Below are 18,759 nucleotides of genomic sequence, written 5' to 3'. Positions count from 1 at the left end.
GTTACCCAGGTTTACCACTGCTCCATAGGCAAAGCTGAATACTTTGCTTTTTCACCTACTTTATACTCTTACACAAAATGTTCAACTAAAGGGCTAATTTATAATAGTGATTTATTTTAAAAGTAGAAATCTTTATTTTACTAGTAAAAAAGATTTGCCAAGAACTTCTAATAATTTTGTTTAGGGTGAGAGGGAATTTTATACCGATAGCACTATCAATATCCCATGACATTAACAGATATTTATTGTGCACCTACTGTGCGCCAGGCTCTGTGTTAGGTGTCAGAGATATGGCAATGAACAAGTCAGAGAAACTCCCTGCTTCACAGCGAAGATAGCTGGTAAACTAATCAACCAACCAACTTATCAACCAATGATTGCAGTTCTGGAAAGAATGAAATAAATGGTAGGCCATGATAGAGACTAGTATGGGAGACCTACTTAAGGAGATGCCTTTAATCTGAGTTTAAAGCCAGAGAAGCAGCCTTTACATACATGTAAGGGAGGTCAGAGCATGGGTGTATGGCAGGCGATGTCAAGGGTCAAATGGGAAGAATGTTCTTGGTATAGGGTAGAACTAGTAACATGGTCTTGAGGCAGTTTTAGGAACTGTTTGTAGGACTGATCAAAGTGGATGCTGCTAAGTATTGTGACTGAGTTGGGAGAAGCCCATGACACTGAGGCTGGTATGGGGCTAGGCAAGGGTTGGGTCATGCACAGGCCTGTAGGCCATGGTCAGGGCTGGGGTGCAAACCAAGTGCAGTAGAAATCTATTAAAAGGTTTTAAGCAGGCAAGTCGATAATAATTTAGACCCCATCTATGAAATCCAGAAATGGAATCAAATATATAATTTATTGGTATGGATATTTATACAATATAAAAATTATTTAAATAAATTTTCTTAAGAGAAAAACATAAGCAGAAAAAATTTTAACCTATTTATGTGCAATCAGGGGTCTAATTAAGTGACAGTAATTGATCATGACATCAAAGGATAGACTGTAGCCTTTAACTGCACTCTCTCCCTTACAGAGGGGGGTCTTTTCAGAGCTGAGAGTACTATGTCAGAAGCTTATGCATACGGTATCAAGGATATAATTAGAGTTGGGTAGAGTTGGGTAGAGTTGGAAGTTCTGGGCTGGTTTCCCATCTTCTTAGTCTGCCCATCAGTTGGTCCCAATAAACCACTAGCAAGGCCAGCACTTGATAAGCTTTAGGGAAGGGCAGAAAAAGCCCTCAACTCATTACATTTTGATATCCCTTCTCCCCCATTGGAAAAGGTGGCTGAAAACCGTTAAAGCTTTTAAGACTTCACTGAATTAGGAAGACAGCAGGAATTCTCCCTTGAGCCACAGTTAATTTATTTGGCTTATCTGACATCAGAACCAGCAGGAACACAAGGGTTTCTCTAATTTAGCAGCAGACTATTTACAAATGAGTCAGTTTCCCATTGTGTTAAGTCCTTAGTATGGGGAAAAGTCCCCCAGAGTTAAGCAGGAGCATACATGAATAATGACAAAACAAATATTTTAATCAAGAACAGCAGTTAGGTTCCTATCTGTAGACCATCTCATGAAGGATGTGCAGATAGGGAGCCTGAAGAATGGGGTGGAAAATAGATGGGACCCAGTGTCAGAAGACCTCTGTGCAAGCCCTTGCTAGCATGTGACGTTGGATAAGTCTCTTAATGTGTCAGAGCTAGCATTTACTTCTCAGTGAAAGAGAATTGATAATATCCAAACTTATAGAGCTTTGATGAGCAAATAATGTGTAAGAAAGGGTTCTGTAATTTTCAAAGTACTCCAGTAATGTAAAATGTATTATTCATATCCAGGTTGCCATGATGAGATACAAGAGACTGAAGACAAAATTCCTACTCTTTTGAAGATTGTAATTACAATGGGAAACAACAATGCATAGACTAAATACAAAAATGGTAACACAATCACCATTCCTATTACTAGTATGTGCTCAAAATATCTGTCAAAATGAAATAAAAATAACGTAGTAGGATTTGCAACTTCAGGAAATAGATATAGGGTAGATGCAGTGGGGAGCAGTGTCACGAAAAGCTTTCTGGAGGGCTTTCTGTTTATGTAGGTTATATAAGAGGCAATGTAGCATAGTAGTTAGGTGTTTGGGATGAGGTAGGTTAAATCCTGGATCCACTGTTTTGTAGCTGTATGACTGTGGGAGAGTCATGTGAACTCTGTAAACTGATACCTTTCCTGATCTACAAAATGGGGATGAATGTATTTACTCTACAGGCTTACATTAAGGGCTAGGAGAAATTATGTAAATAAGGTTTTGACACAGTGCTTAGCAGGAAGCATGTGTTTTAAAAAACGGTAGCTGTTAGGATTATAACCCTGACATATCTCACCAGAGTTGAATGATGGTGAAGCATTATAACTATTATGACAGAGAAGGTGAGACATCACCCCATCACTTATATAATCACGGCAAGTGTGGGGAATGGTGAGGATGTAATTCAACAAAAAGGAAATACAGGAAAAATGAGAAATTCAAAAAAGAGTTGGGAATTTTTAAGAACAGGAGAAAGCATTGAGAAATACGGAGGGCAATAGATATTCACAAGGAGTCGGCTTCGTTGGTCAGTCTTAAATTCTGCTTTGTTTTCCAAATAGATATGGCCTCCTGCGTTCATCAAGCAGATGTGAGGTGTCTCTGCTGAGACAGTTTTACTGTCTTAAGTGACCATCAAGTCATTGTGATCAATCACTTGAGTAGGGAAAAGGGCTGGTGGTGACAAACTGTGAGATTTCCTCTTTGGAGATTTCTTTCTCACAAATTTAATTAAGAAAAGGTCAAAGAAGAGTGCTGGAAGTAGCTGGAGTGTGCTCAGAATTATGGGGGAGAGGACACAGTGTGAGACCACAGCTTCGCCTTCAGACACGATTGAATCTGTATTGACTTCTTCTTTGAGGACTGTCAATACATTTTTTTTTTTTTTTTGGTAATTCCATATTGAGTTCTATTGTTTCAGATACCATATAACATTGGGGAACCAAATTCACTGGGAGTAAGATTAAAGCTGTCACTCTTCTCGCTCATACTTTTGAGAGGCTGAGATATAATAAAGAAGAGGAACTGTGTGACCTACAAGCTCGGCAACTTTGAACAAAAGGTGGGGTTAACCGAAGAGTGCTATTTAATTTTATCTTCGTGAAACTAGGACATGGTATAAAATGAAACTAGGGTGCTGCTTATATATTTTTAAGATACAAATTAAGGTAAATATGTAACTTCTAATAGATGTACATCATTATCTCCTAAAACACCTCATGTACTAATTTTGTAAGAACAGTTACAGGCATCGGGAACAGGAAACAGTCCAGGAAGGAGAGTTCTAGAAACAAAGAAGTGGCTAACAATACCAAGTGGCGAAGGTGATGAGGACTGAGTAATGGCCATCATGTGTTTCAGGGATGCTTTTTGTGAAATTGTAATGGAAAGGAGGCCAGCTATTTTAAAGGCAATTTAATCCCTTGGTTCACTTCATAGTTAATAATTACAAAAAAAAAGAAGTCCATTGGCTTTTAGTTCAGAGAAAGTTAGAGTTACTAAGCAAAATTCACATATTTCTAAGAAACGGGTAAACACATTTGTAAATCAGGAGTCTAAACTAGGCTGAAACATATGATAAATACATAGTCTGTCCACTTATCTTCATTTTTACCCCATGTATATTATCACAACCAAGTAACTTTAACCAATGAGAGGAATCTCCTACGTCGCAATTAAAATAGGAAGAGAAAATCTTTAAGAATGCCTTTATCTGAATACACAGGTGCTATCTGAATTCGTACATTTTAACACATTTGGAAGAAAGCTTTGCATATTCTGGGACTTGAAAGCAGACTTTATCAGGATGGCTACCCAGAAACATTTGTAAGCCAGAGAAGAGTTGAAAGACAATTTCTCCCACTGTTATCATTAGGGAAATGATTTCCATGGTATGATCCCATCCTGTCACTTTTCCTCTCTTTTACTTCAATCTTAAATTAATGGAGCATTGTCTTCCAAATCAGTGGAGGTATCCATGTCCTTGGAATAAGAAAATTCTTGCATCACTATTTTGCGGGCATTTGACGTGGCACATATAATGCAATTGACTGGGGAGACCCAGAGTCCGGCATCCACTGAAGGCTAATATTTAGCATGGCATCCATTTACACAAATTTTGCCTTTCGCTATGTTTAAACAAGGATATGAATTCCATGGTATATGAGTGGGAAGTGTTCAAACTAACGTCATGAAGGACGTCTAATTTGAATCAATTCAAAGATGACCTAGTGAGCCTTAGGTCCCTAAGGGCATCCACTTGCCCCTTGCTGAGACTTCTTGTCAAGGGAGCAGACTGTTACCCTCTCTAAGGACAGTCAAGCAGCCAAACCTGCACTAACCATGGTGGGTTGTTCCGGAGCCTGTTGACGTACAACCCGATGAGAACATGTTCATCAGCCAGCCTGTCTGCCACATTCAGGCTGTACTGTATCCTGAAACAGGGCAGGAGGAAAGAAAGGGTGTTGGGAGGAGAGGCGGACAGAAATAGGCAGAGCAGGTGGGAGTGGGTTCGTGATAGAAAAGGCATTTGGAAAAGCAAGCAGGTAGAGGAAAAATAAGTGATGTTCTATGAAAAATCCAAGCAAAATCCAAGCAATGAAATACACAATTTCATTTCACTAAGTTTAAAAATAAAGATTTCCAATTAGGTAAAGTAACTTTTAAGAAAACAGAATTGCATTCTTCAAGCCAGTAAAGCCAAGAAATTCATCTGTACGGTAAACACATTGATTGGGTTGCAAGCAAAGAGTAAGTATCCTTTGGAAAATCAAATCTGAAGTTTAGTCATTTTAAAAAAAAGGAAATCAGGGAAAGTGAATTACACAGATGTGTCTACTCAAAAGAACTACTTGGTGCCGTTAGTTGGGTTATAATAGAGCTGCTTTTGCTAAATCGAAGACGGTCTTTCAAACACAAAGCATTTTTGACACAAGGAATCTCCACTTTTAGTTGAGTTAATTCAGGGTTTCAGGACACTCTGGCTTTAACTTACCCTTTGCCCTTCAGAAAAGCTGGAGCAGCCCTAGCCAGCAGTTTGTTCTGCTCTACTTCACTGTCCTTGGGAGGAGAGCTAGTTAATAAGATGGGAAAGCCAAGAAGAGGGTAAACACAGCAATGCATTCAAGAATAGAACTGGCTACAGACACTCCCAAGTCTAGATCCAAGCTCCATTTGGACAGCTCTCTTGGTATTTTGAAATGTTCAAGATGTTTGCAGATTTCCACAGAGTTGAACTAGGAGTAGAAACCTGGCCCGAGAACCATAATTGCAATTACACAACCATCCATGATCCACGGGTTGACCTCTGCAATTTGTTTAACAAATAGATTGCATTGCCTGGACATCATGAAAATCCATTCAACATTCATTACAGACTATCATGTCAACAGTCGAATAGTTCACGAAATCCTGCCAGCCTTTAGATCCCACTTAAAAAGTATACTTCTCCAGCCTTCCTTATTTTGTCCAACTTTCTGAATTGAATACACACTTGAAAATTACCTAGTTAGAAGATTGCTGTCATATTAGAAGTGCTTTACCACTCCAGGCACAAGTCACCTGACCCTTGCTGAGAAGCTGCAAAGAAAACTTTCAGAGAAACAGAGAAATAGACCTTTGCTCCTTATAAATATATATTCATCTTCCCTGTGTCTGTAACTGGTGACTAGAATCCCATCATTATAGCAAATTCTTAACATTTTAGGTTCATTATGAGGAATACTCATTTTATTTAGTAATTTAAATGCCAGTTTGAAAAGTTTAAAGTGTAGTTTTATTAAGGGATAAATAGAAATAGAAATAATAATTCATAAAGTGTGGCCATGCCAAAGTGACCCAAGATCTACTGGTCATGTTTCACTGGGAAAATAGTATTGATTGTTGGTATTACAATTTTACTTGTAATGTGCTTAAAGGGAACTTGCTCCTTTGCAGGTTAAGAATTTTTTCCCTGTAACACTGGTGGACCTAAAACTATCCACCCACCCCTTTCATGGTGAATACAAAAATTAACTGTCTGATTTGTTTGGTGGCAAGTTGTTAATTTCTTGGATTGAAATTATGAGGTCTTATCAAAAACTTGCCCAACTTTTCAACAAGTTCTAAAATGTATGTACGTATTAAGATGGCTTGTAAAGTAGTTAAAATCTTAAAAACTTTATGAGTTTTAAGGATTTATTACAAAGTATCACTCTTTCAGACCATGAAGCACACACACACAAAAATACAAATGTGCAAGTAAATTTCACATTAGGATTATGCATATTGTGATTAGAATTCTTGTTTTAGTATTGTATGTACTATAAGGTCGCTGGAAAACTTAAAAATAAAATTTGATTTATAAAGCAAATGTCTAGGAGAGAGTAGGCACTCATGTTTGTTGAATGTGTGATCTCACTTAGCTTTTCAGGAATGCACCTATTACTTAAAACTACACAAATGGAATTGACTTTAAGAATGAAATGATTAATGTTCTAGGAGAATTTAATTTCTTGATGAACATAATGATTTTTTTTTCCAGCATTTTGATCTTCCCCTTCTAAGGTGATGAAACTGTCCATTAGGACAAAATAGCCACCTTACGTCACCATCATTGTTGGTATTTTCCCATCATCCCACCAAAACAGCATTCCAAACCTTGTCTCCTGAAGCATATCCCTCTGTATTCGTTATCCAGTAACTACAGTCTCTCTGCTGCCCAATTACCACCCTCCCCAACTTTTTGTTTTAGAACTCAAGATAGATGTACCTATTATATAATTGGTTTCCAATCCCTGCAAGACCACTAAAAACATGGCGTGAAATATCAATAATTCTTCCTTCCAAACGTAACTACTTCTGCCCTGTTATGCTTTTCGTCCCTCAAATCCCAGAAATTGTGATGGTATTTCCTTAAATCAAAAGCCTAATAATTACACAGGTACAACTTCTGGTGCTGAATGCACAAGAAGAAAGAAAGGACCACTGAAGAAAAGAAACACAAGAGGATCAACCGTGAGGATGCGTTTGCCACCAATTACTCCAGTGAAGTCTCACAGGAAGAAGGTGATGTGTGCGCAGAGCCCCAGGAGTGCATCCTGCCACTTGGTCATTGCCAGGCACTAGCACAGGAGGAAGTCTGCTGATTTCAGGAAACGAGCAGTGGCCCAGATTGTCCTTTGGTGGCCTTATTCTTTTCCTCCTAATTCTTTGAGCCCCTCTCTCCTTCCCCTACTCCATTTGCCTGTCTCCCCTCTTCTCTTCCTTTTCTTCCTTTCTTCTTCTTCCCAAATCCTTTCCTCCTTCAAAGGGAGGAGGAGCAGACATTCTATCTGCATACATCTCTTTTCATTTTGTTGTCATTTTCTTTGCACTGGCCCTTGGCAGTGTGGGTTTGAAGAAATCATTAAAATTCTTTTATGTTTTTTCTGCCTCCCACATGACTTCTTGGGAAAACCAGTTCTTGGAAAATATGGAAATTACACTCTCTGCATTTATGAGTTTGTGGAAATATACCATTTACTTCATTTTGCTACAGCTCTTAGTATCTAGGGCCAAGAGCATTTCTGACTTTTGGTACTCATTGTCCACATAGTTTCTGTACTTCCTAGAACTAGTCTCAAATTCTCAAATTCTGGGAAGCCAAAAATATAACCATGTATAGAGGAAGCCAAGTTCATGATGAAGACAAGAAAAAAAAAAGCCACTCTTTCTAAATGAAATGGATCAAGAACTTACAGAGTCGACAGGAGAGGCAGATTTCACCTAAGGCTTGGGTCTATAAAGATTTTCATGTGAAGTATCTTCACCAGAATTTCTTTTGTGGCTCCCAAAGAGCCCGAGGAAGGAAAGCAGAGTGAAAAACTTTTCTCCTGAGTTGGGAGGAGACTAACAGTATATAGTTTATTATCATTTCTTCAAAGCAATATACACTCACCATGTTTTACAGACTATACTAGATTTTTAAACTTTCATTTTGTAGCTTGGCTGTTTGTGTGGAGAAGTTAGGTCGTATTTCCAATTCATTGTGGGCTTTGGGATCAGGCGCATTAAAACCTACATTCTTCCCCTGAAATAATGCTTTCGGCATGTCAGTGTGCAAAAATGCAACAATGGCTTGCACACGACTCTATCTGTAAAAGCCTCTCCTTCTTCTACATGCCTTGTTCTCAAATCAAAATGTGTCCTTCCTTTTAATTTCTGAAGGTGGGAACTAGTTGGAGCTCCTCTTGACCATGTACGATAAATCTTTTCTAATCTGAGTCCCGAGGAAAAGCAGGGTCACCATCTCTAAAGCTCTGTACACATATCTCTTTTTCTCACTGTTTCTTTTTTTCCCCCCACCAGGTCCTTGGCATTGTATAAGTTCATTCCTCTGTGCACACACTAACATTAATGGCTGTGGTGACCATCGTACCCTGGAGGGTATGACAAGGTAAATCTGAAGTTTATGTGCTCTGCTGGAAGAAAAAAAGGCAGGAAATACTCCTTTAGGTTTTTTTGTTTCTAAAAAATTTTGTATGTTCTTACTAATTCCTTTTCAGACTTCTGGAAAACAGCAACTATAAAGATAAATGGCCTTTTCCCAAATTTTTTCATATGCACACATACAATGATGAGTTCTGGAACAATAGAGCAAGTTCAAAATGTCTCATTTATTTAAAATTCACCTTCGGTTTTGAAGGGTGACAACAGGTGTCAGTATTTTTGCTGAAGCGCAAACATTTTTGGGGTAGTCTAAGGTAACATGATCACACAGAAATGTTCCCTGGAGTCTTGCTTACACCTGAAATATGGTTTTAAAAGCCACTTTTGTTTATGCTGTGTTACTATATTAGCCCTGGTCAAATATTTTTTTTCTTTTATTAAACATGAAAATAAAAGAATTTAAATAAAAGTCCTGGATGTAGTCTCACAGAGCAGCAGTATTACATAAACAAATTATGTAAGGTAAAATAATTCTTATCACGATGGTTAAATGGAAAATGATATGTGAATAATGGCAAATTAAAAACAGATATATTCATTTTTATTGATTTTAAATAACTGATAACCTTGCGTGGTGTTCAGACAGGTGAAGCATGGAAGTTGGTCCCTTCTGAAGTAACTGTTAATCGTGAACAAAATTTTGCTTCTCATGTATGTATGTAAACACATGCACACATATAGTGTATAGCCATACTTCTACGTGTGTACACACACACTTATAAACATATATGTTCATAACATATATGAACATTTAATGTGCATATTCACATACGTGTATATGCACATACGGCATTGTTTATATATGTCAAAACTTACTGAATTGTGCACTTATTTTAAATATATTCATTGAATTGTAGGTCAATTATATCTCAAAAAGCTGTTTTTTATTTAATTTCTCTCACTATAATTAACCCAGACTAGCAACAAGGGCATTAAACTAATTTAAAAACCATAAAAAAGTGTCCACAAGTCAGTTTTGTCGAGATAATTTCTGGACAAATTCTGTTTTCCTTTCCTTCTCTAGCTTTCCATATCTGAGATCTGAGACAAACCATCTGCCCCCTACAAATCAGCAAACAAGCATAAAAAATAGCTCAGTGTTTCGGCGGGAAAATTAGTTGTCATCAACTCAGGCTGGCATGAAAGCCAGACCATCTTTTAAGCAGGTACTGTGGAGGAAATAATAAGAATTCTTAGGCCATATGTGATTCACCACATTTACTATGTTGTCCCCCCAGATATCATCAAGCTGTGTCAATTGCATTTTAGCCAAAAGAGCATCTAGAAAAGTTTGCTGGGTGCAAGGCACGCACAGAGAAGAACTAAAGCAGCCGCAGGAAGAGAATAAAGCTTACGGAAGGGCGGAAGGGAGGTGGCTGCAGGTGTAATCACGCACTAACAGTTTTGTACGGAAACAGAGTGGAGTGTAAAGACCAGTGTACTTCCAATTTGAAAATAAAACTAGCACATTAGTGGAGCTCTGGGGCTACATGGAATAAAGAATTAACTTCAAAGAGTAATTATTTCAAATTTCATGAAATTTCAGACAACATAAAGAGTGAAAAAGAGTGAAGAAACCTTCAGGGTGGTCGGCTTATAAGTTTGTCTATTTTACGATGCTGATTTATAAATGTATCTATTTTCCTGACTGGAAAGGATGGGCTTTAATCTTAGAAAAAAATGAACCATGGAGAAAACGTTGATTTTCAGAAGCCAATTCAATGCCTTGATTTTATTTCAATTCACTTCTGATTACCAAAGCACAAATGCTTAGAATTTAGTGTGACTGTTTTAAGTCTGATGAACAAATCTGGGTTGTGAGGCAAAGAATCTTAGGATAAGCAAAGTGTTTGAAAAAAACTGAAAAAGACACAGTGGATTAGCCTTTCTGTGGTTGAAAACCCAAACCAATCCACCAACTGACCAATCAGTCGACCAACACAAATCTCACAAATGCTGCTCCACTGGGAAGAATCCAGATTTGCGGAGTGGTTGGGGTGGATGGTGTGCCTTCCCCATGCACGTAACTGAGTCTAATATGGTATCAGTTGTTAACCAAATGTCATTGTGACAAACCAGAAACCAGCATATTAGATTGTGTTTGACACACTCTATGAATCACAAGCAATTTTCTGGTATTTGGGAGAGCGACAAGATCTGGCTATATATATAACGGACAAAGTGATTTGTGAGCAGTTATTAATTTAGAGGTTGCATTTGTGAAAATATACGTGAGACCTTTAAGAAATGGTTCTAAAATTGGAGGTAAAAGAACGCAGCCATTCAAACTTTTACTATGTTGTTGTGGCTAATGAAAAAGATGGCCGTAAGTAAAGAAACTTATTTTACAGAGGAAAGGCCTGGTTAACTTTCTCCCATAAACGAGGCAAGGATTTTGACAAGGTGATTGGGACTTTACAAAGGGGGCATGATGCCAGCAAAGATAGTAGATGCAGGGGCTGAAGGTGGTGAAGGGGAGAAGGGACCCTTTGGGCCTGGCAATACTACTTACAATAATGACAGTCTATGTTTCATAAGCTTAGAAAATGTTGCTGCCACACCATACATGGCTACTGGAGCCTTTTCCTAGTGGTGATGATAGACTTCCACTGATCCAACATTTTTTCACTTAAATTGACGCATTTATGAGAAAATAATCTAGGTTTAGGGATATAGTTATGATCACAAAAATGCATGAGGTGAATTAGCCCATGAATTGGGTCCTTTGGCCCACATTGTACCTAACTGCGCGCGCGCACACACACACACACACACACACACACACACACACACAGACATCAAACATTTAAGGGAGAGCGCCTTTGAGAATTTCCTCTTTTCTTTTACGTAAGGGAAAAGTGAATCAAGTGCACAGCTAGAAAGGGAAATAAGAACCGGGGGCTGTGGCAGATGGTGGTGGTAACCAGAGCTATACACACTCATAAATCTGTGTGAGGTGTATTGCTAGGGTGTCAAAAGACTTCAAAGATATACCCTACTGCCTTCTGAAGATCAAAGTGGTATGCTTGTAAAGGACTCTAGGTGAGTAATGCCAGGGGTTTGTAGAGAGGATTCTGCAGTGGTGATTTCAATTCATCCTTGTCCTGCTTTATCTTTCCCCAATCTGTCACAATACGAAAGGCCAAAAGCTCAGGCTAAATAAAATACCTGTGTGCTAAAGCTCCCTAATTTCTTAATGCTGCCTTAACACTGACCAGTGCCATCCTTGCTTGCTTAAGTTTTAGGTTTTATTAGATTTTAAAAAGCGCGGTTGGGTTTGGGCAGGAGTGAGGGCAGAGCTCTAGGTCATATCTGTTTGGTTCAGTTCCAGTTGTGGGAAGAACAGGACCTATAATTTATGCCTACATTTGGCATGATGGGTTTCCATCGACCTTCGTGTATGAACGTGGTTAAGAAATAAACAGTGGGTCACCAACCAGCATTATCAAGTGATAGAAATTAAGCATTGAGAGCATGAAGTTCGTTTTTAAATTGCTACTTTAATAGGAATCAGGGGCACCTGGGTAGCTCAGTCGGTTGAGCAGCTGACTTCGGCTCAGGTCATGATCCTGTGGTTTACGGGTTTGAGCCCTGCATCGGGCTCTATGCTGACAGCTCGGAACCTGGAGCCTGCTTCAGATTCTGTGCCTCCCTCTCTCGCTATCCCTCCACTGCTTGTGCTCTCTCTCTCAAAAATGAATAAACATTAAAAATATATATATAAAAAATAGGAATCAGACTGCCTGACCTGGGGGAAGAGTGGTCCAGACTTAGTAGGGATAGTGGATACAAATTCTCAAGTTTTTTACTACAATATGGTCCAGCCATGTGGCATTGTCCTAGTCTTAGGCCATTAGTGCTAAAGATCATTCCAAGAGGCTCTTTGATTCAAGAATCTAAGAAATCACCAACTGGGGTCTTGCAAACTATACAAAAGCAGAGTTTCATCCAAAGAAGAAGATCGGCTTGGTACTCTTCATATATATGCATCTCATGTATACGGGTATGAGGCTGTGAAATCAATTAACATAAGCAGAAAAGAGAGGAAAGAGCTGAGAAGCCCAGTTCGAGTTGAAAATTCTCCACGGAATCTCATGAAATCCCGGAAGACTTCTATATCTCTACTAAGACATACTAGAAGAGGATTTTAGTGATGGAGGAGAATGACTAACAGTCTAGCTATGGAACAACTACGATTAGTGATTGAGCGCTGGGATACTGACCGTGAGCCGTGGTCAAGCTGATTTACATACAGCTTTATGAGCGAATGCTCTTCAGCCACAGGGCTGGATGCACTTATCCCCTCAGGTGACCTGAGGGGTGCAAACAATGAGACCTCATTAAAACCTTCCATGGACAGAGCAAGGCCCACTCAGAGAGGAAAGGCATTCAGTGTACACAGCTTTATTGAACAGCACCCTCAAAACAGAAACCAGAGGCTAACCTCCGTGGTGACAGAAGAACTGCAATCTTTAAACAACGTTATCTGTGGTTCACAGAGAACATTCCAACAGGACTGAAAATGGGAAAAAGGGGAAATGATCATAGTTTGGGTTAATGGGTACCATGCACCCTGGAGGAACCAGAACAGCTCAAAGTATATTATAGGGATATTTTAGAGGAGAGGAAGCCATGTTATCCATCTAGACGCATCCACCATAAGCACCGTCCGAGCTGAAATGATATAAAACGACCTTCAGTAAGGATGGGGTCTACCTCTGCTTGACATTTGCAGAATGCAGGGTTTCCTAATAAAAGCACATCTTTCTTAACATCATGGCAGATCTTCCCTAGATAGATTACAGGCCCGTGTCTCTTACAGATTTTACAGTTTATGATTTTGTTTTGGAAAAGATGGTTGAATATGCTTGTGGCTTTGAAAAGGAGCGCTTAAAGGAACACACAGCGCCTAAACCATGTTATTTCACTGTGGGTGTTCTGCAGTTCAAGTGCATCCTCATTTCCCCTTGTTACAGACCTGCTTAATTTAGGGGGGGGGGGCAATACCGCCAACTACAACATTCTATTTATTACTCTAATTACAATTATGGGGAACATCTTCATCTCCCGTTCCTGCTGATGGGCAAATACAGGAACTCAGGGAAAAAAATCAGCAGTGTTCTGAGTCTCATTGTCTGCAAACCCTCACTTGAATGTACCAGGATATTACAGTGAAACTGGTACTTCAGAAACCTCGCCAGGGGAAAAGGCTGATTATGTTCGCTTTATGAAACATGAGGTTGCTTTTTTCTTTTTTTTTTTTTTTTTCCTGCTGAAAGGCATTTGAAATCTTAGGTTCATTACTCACTCCACTTTTCCTTACCTTTGTTTCTGCTTTCCTGTGAGCCTTCTCCATGTATTGATAAAATAAGTTCCTGGTACTTTACTGGTGAGATTTGATCAAATGATTTGGAGTATCTCTTGACCCTGCGTATTTATCAAGCTAGCTCTAAGAGAAGTATTTGCTTCACCTGTTCTTTGCTCACATGGGAGTGAATCTTTGTATAAAAAACAGGAGACCCTTTTAAAAAAGTTCTTGTTATAATCCCTGAAATCACTTATGTGGAAACTATACTTCCAAGTTTGATCTCCAGCTTTTAGCCCCAGGAACTCCAGAGTTCACCAAATTTTGAGATGAGATTATACCATGTTTCAGAACGTACGTAATAAATTTCCCATTGCATCTTGAAATTCCAACTCCCCGGCTTAAATGGGCCATTCCAAGTGATACAAAGGTGACTTTCTCAACGAGATGGAATACATGTGTGTTGATCATAAAACTTAAACATATCCCACATTCCTACTGTGGGTGAATCGTAAATGCAAGTTTCCAGAAGTGACATTAATCCCAAAAGCCATCCCAGCCATCTTCGAAAGCATCCAAATGAGCGAAAGTGAAAACTTGTGACAGATATTTACAAACTAGTTTCAAACAGTCATCTTCCACACTTGGCTTACATTAGAAAATTTTTCTTAACCCAGAATTAGGGGTCATTACCAAAGAGAGGGCTTATTTCATAATAAGATGGGAACTTACCTCCTGGTAATGAAAGGACTTCCTGAGGAAGGGACAGAGTGGGAGAAGAGGGTGTCATTCATGCTGGTTACAGGTCTGGGTGGCCTAAAACGAAGTACAGTGTGGGTGGAAAGTTAAAACAAGTAAAAGTCACAAGTTAAAAACTATCCACCATCTCTCCAGGAAAAGGGCTGCAAAGATCAGAGATCTATCATCCCCAGGATCAACACAAAATTTTGTATTTTGCACTGAAATTATTTAAGTGTTCTGGGAAGTTACATTTCCTTGAAAACGTGGAATGTCCATTAACAATTAGGAGGAAGACCTCTGGATGACATAGGAATATTTATCCGTGAGCTTTGAGTCTTGCTGTTTCACTGAGTCACATGCTTGAATGGAGCAAGGACTCTGGGGCAGCTTCAGATCCACTGTCTTCTAAAAGGAGAAGCTCTGAAAAATTAATGATAAGCAGAATCTACATCCTCTTGGAAAGCAGAGGATTCCTGGGGCTTCAGAAGCTTTTCCTGTGCTCCGCGTGACAATGGCCCTTTCTCAATATACCTGGTCTGGAGCGACTCAGTTGCAAAAGCATACCATGCCCTATTTGTTCTATGTGAAGATGCTGTCAAACACCACAGGGTTTAGTGAGTTTCTATTATCTGGATGTTCCGTATAATAGGGCACATAGTGCAAGGCATCCCATAAACTTCAGTTCTTCTCATATGATGAAAGAAAATAGGGTTCAGTATTTCTCAGAATTGTACACGGCCTCAAGCTCCGACTACACGGGGTCTGCCATTCCAACGGTATTTTCCATTATCGCCTGGCATTCTGTCCCTATCACTAAGGTCTTGGTTCAGGCAAAATGGTAGAGCTGAGATGCCTATCTCATCTCCAAGTGGTTTTTAGTCTTATGTTAGGTTCGCTGGAATATGCTCTATGAGATGGAATTGAGAGTTCAGAATATGGATAATGAGGCAGGGCATCATTTTGAGTCAGAGGACATTTGATCTCAGGGTAGTTCCATATTCGAGTTTGACGGTGCAGAATTCTTGAACACTAGATATTAATCACAGTAGCCTACAGAATCTAGTTGTGTTGGCTTGATCAAGAGACACATTTGCAATGGTTTAGTTTCTACCTTAGGGAACCAGCTGGTGTTGGATTCCACAATGCAGAGATCCTGGGGAAAAGGTAGACTTGTTTGTCTCAGTGCGTTTATGGGAGTGGACACGATGCTATAATTTTGACAGCACTATTTGCAAAAATTCACTGAAATTTTGGTTCCCGGTACTTGGTGCTGAACAGTATTCTAAGATTTTTAAAGACGTTATCTGTTGGATGAGGTCAAAATAGCGCTTAACTATTTTATCTACTGTAAATATATTAGCTGCAGTTTTGAAGACTATCTTAGCGTTTTGCATTATTTATCTAGGATGTGTCTTGGCCCACATGAGGCTAGTTTAAAACTAATTCTACCTTGAGCACAACACTTTCATCTCGTAAGAAGGATGTTAATTTTATGCAAATGTCCTATGTGATTTTTGAAAAGTTAGGTAAATCGGATTTTAAAACAGTAAGAAGAATGAAATACCTGCATTGTTAACTTTGCAAGAAGTTTGAAACTATCAACTTGACCCACGTTTCTGGTTTTCTTTTGTCTTTTTTAATTTTCCCTTTGTGCTCTAGCTCCAGGAAATGAGAAAACAAGTAGAGTTGGAATGCTTTTTACCGAGCCTAGTAAATTTACTCTATGGAACCTGGCCACCGCAAAGCTGAAACTGCAGTTTCTTAGCGAATGGCTTCATGTTTCAGGTTCATCATGGAAATGTTGAACTTGGGACACAACTATAACTAACCTTGGCACCAAATGGTGGCTGTCAAAGGAACTGAGGTTCCTATTTCCTCCATAATCAAATGAGAAGTTACTTTACCTAATAAGTAGGTCACGCTGGGAATTTTAAACGTATTTATTCTTATGAACAAGAAATAGCTCCACAAGATAAAGTCACAGGGATCTAGTGCAAACTTTTCCCTGTGGACGAGACCTTCACAGAGGACGTTTTTATAAAATTGGCATTTGTCTTGTGAATGGAAAGTGTTCAGCTGAAGGCAGAATTACCTTTAAAGTGGCCTCACGTTACTCACTTGTTTTGTGTCTCATAACCACTTATGATTATAAGTCTTTATAAGCACACAGGGGACTATTGAACTACTTACCAAGTATCACTTTTGGCAGCAAGGAATTGAATAGAATAGAGACTGTTAATCATGGTAAAATTGACAAGAAATACAATAGCTAAGAACAAATGCCAAAATACCAAAATGTCACCACTTAAGCAGCCTTATGTATCTATGATAATTTGGAATAGCTAAATGAACAGCATATTTTAAAATTAGAAGTCTTAGATACTCCTATCCAAAAAACAAAAAGAAAAAGACATGGGTATCTATTTAGGAAAAAGACATTTGAATAGTAAATGAGAGAAAAACGTCTAAAGTTAAAAACAGAAAAGAAATTCTGGTCTAATATAGATTGGGCATTCTGCGTGCAGAATTTCTTGTATGTTATTTCAATAATGAAATATTTTCTACAATTTGCATTTTAAAGTTGAGACATTCATCCTGGAAAAATATATTATCAGTGAGTATAGATCACTACTTTGATTCGAGGACTATTTGGAGAATCTGGTTAAATATATGGAACTTTTTCCAGAAAAAGGCATATTAGTGGAGAATTTTAAGAGAATCCTGAAACTCTTCAAGGAACTCAAATTGTGCAGAGATTGCCCTCAGTTAGTTCATTGAATAACACATCAGAAATTAAGGTTAAAAGTTTGTTTACTCATTAGCCAATTAAATAACACACACACACACACACACACACACACACACACACACACACACCAGGCCGGAGCATGACGGGGTACAGGCTTTGTGCTAGGTAATACTGCAGTGTGACTGACCATGAAATTTATTTCACTCTGCCTCACTTCCTAATTTTGTCTCCAAGTGGGAGGAAGCATTCCTAATTCTGTTCCACTTCAAAGCTCTTAGAGTCAGGCTGTTCACATCCACTCTCTATTTTCCTTACACCCATCAGCTCTGATTGAACGTTGTTCTCTGGGGTGAAACTCTTAGCCAGGCTGGTAGGAAATGACTCCATGGCAGAGGTCAGACAGCATAGACTTGCTCTCAGTTTTATTCTTTTATTAAAAACTTAGTGATTGTCTCTGGCTATGGGAAGAACAGTTGAGATCTTAATAAGAACAGCTCGTATGAGGTCGTTTTCTGCAAGTGACTGGCCCTTTGGGATACTCCCCAGATTTATTTACCCCTGGCTTATTTTCAGGATAAAAATTTCCAAAAATAAGTTAACCACATTCTACCTAATTGGCTTACATTAGTTTTTTGGATGCTTAGCCCATGCCCGCAACAAAAGCCTCCAGGCTGTGTGTATTGCTGAAGGCAGTGAACCCTCAAAAACACACGTGGGAGCAAACCAGACAGAGCCTTGTAGTATTTACATAAAGCCATAGACATATCACAGCACAAATCATTTGATGGTATTTGCTTAGGTCCATCAGAGGAAAGAGTTACTACTTTCATAAAGGTCGCATCCATCACGGCATCTTTAATGGGTCATATTCTGAACTGCCTGAAGCATGGACATTGCCCTGGTGGATTCCTAATCTTGATAGGTCTGATCAGCTCAGCTCTGGATGTCAACAAGCAAACATAGGCCCTGCGGTGCAGGAGGTCCTGCTGAATGGTGCAAAACAAAAAGGAGTTTGTATAGAGGGGAGACCACCTTTTCTAGAGCCTTTCTGACATACCTTTGACTACATAATTCCTAACTGGGCACAGATGCAGACGATATGCTTGTTTCTTCTTTTCAGCCCAAGATAACACCAAGGAAGAAATATTTTCTTCTACTTCAGCCTCCCCTGTAATCTGGCCATGCAGGCCTGAGAGAGGCTCCCAGGCATGAGGCTTCTGGGGGGTGGAAAGAATGGGTGGTAGCACTCTTTCCTAGCCCACTCTCTACCCACCAAACTCACAAATACTTTGGAGAAAGAATTTTTTAGTCTATTTTTGGATGTTATGATGAATTTTACCACCCAACTCTCCCTCTTCAACCTTCCCACGCACAGGTCATGATTCTTCTAAAGTTGTGTAGTTTAGGATA

General features: G+C 39.1%; 1 protein-coding gene across 24 annotated transcripts in view; it reads right to left on the bottom strand.

Moving 5' to 3' along the window:
* DTNA (dystrobrevin alpha) overlaps positions 1–18,759 on the bottom strand; it is a 354,755-nt gene that overhangs the window by 48,455 nt on the left and 287,541 nt on the right. For 15 of the 24 annotated variants that reach the window (XM_042909764.1, XM_042909771.1, XM_042909769.1 and 12 more), the window contains 2 exons: positions 14,592–14,675; positions 12,778–12,867 (listed from right to left, as the gene is read on the bottom strand). The exons of 1 other annotated variant lie outside the window; for it this stretch is intronic. In XM_042909764.1, coding sequence (XP_042765698.1) covers positions 12,778–12,867; positions 14,592–14,675 — 174 coding nt within the window. Of the gene's footprint in view, positions 1–4,428; positions 4,522–5,081; positions 5,160–12,777; positions 12,868–12,950; positions 13,229–14,591; positions 14,676–18,759 lie in introns of those variants that run through there. 8 more of the 24 variants (XM_042909773.1, XM_042909768.1, XM_042909778.1 and 5 more) reach the window with 3 other exon arrangements.

The sequence above is a fragment of the Panthera leo genome, chromosome D3 (assembly GCF_018350215.1).
Source record: "Panthera leo isolate Ple1 chromosome D3, P.leo_Ple1_pat1.1, whole genome shotgun sequence".
NCBI classification, from domain to species: domain Eukaryota; kingdom Metazoa; phylum Chordata; class Mammalia; order Carnivora; family Felidae; genus Panthera; species Panthera leo.
This window is presented reverse-complemented; position numbering and strand designations above follow the sequence as displayed.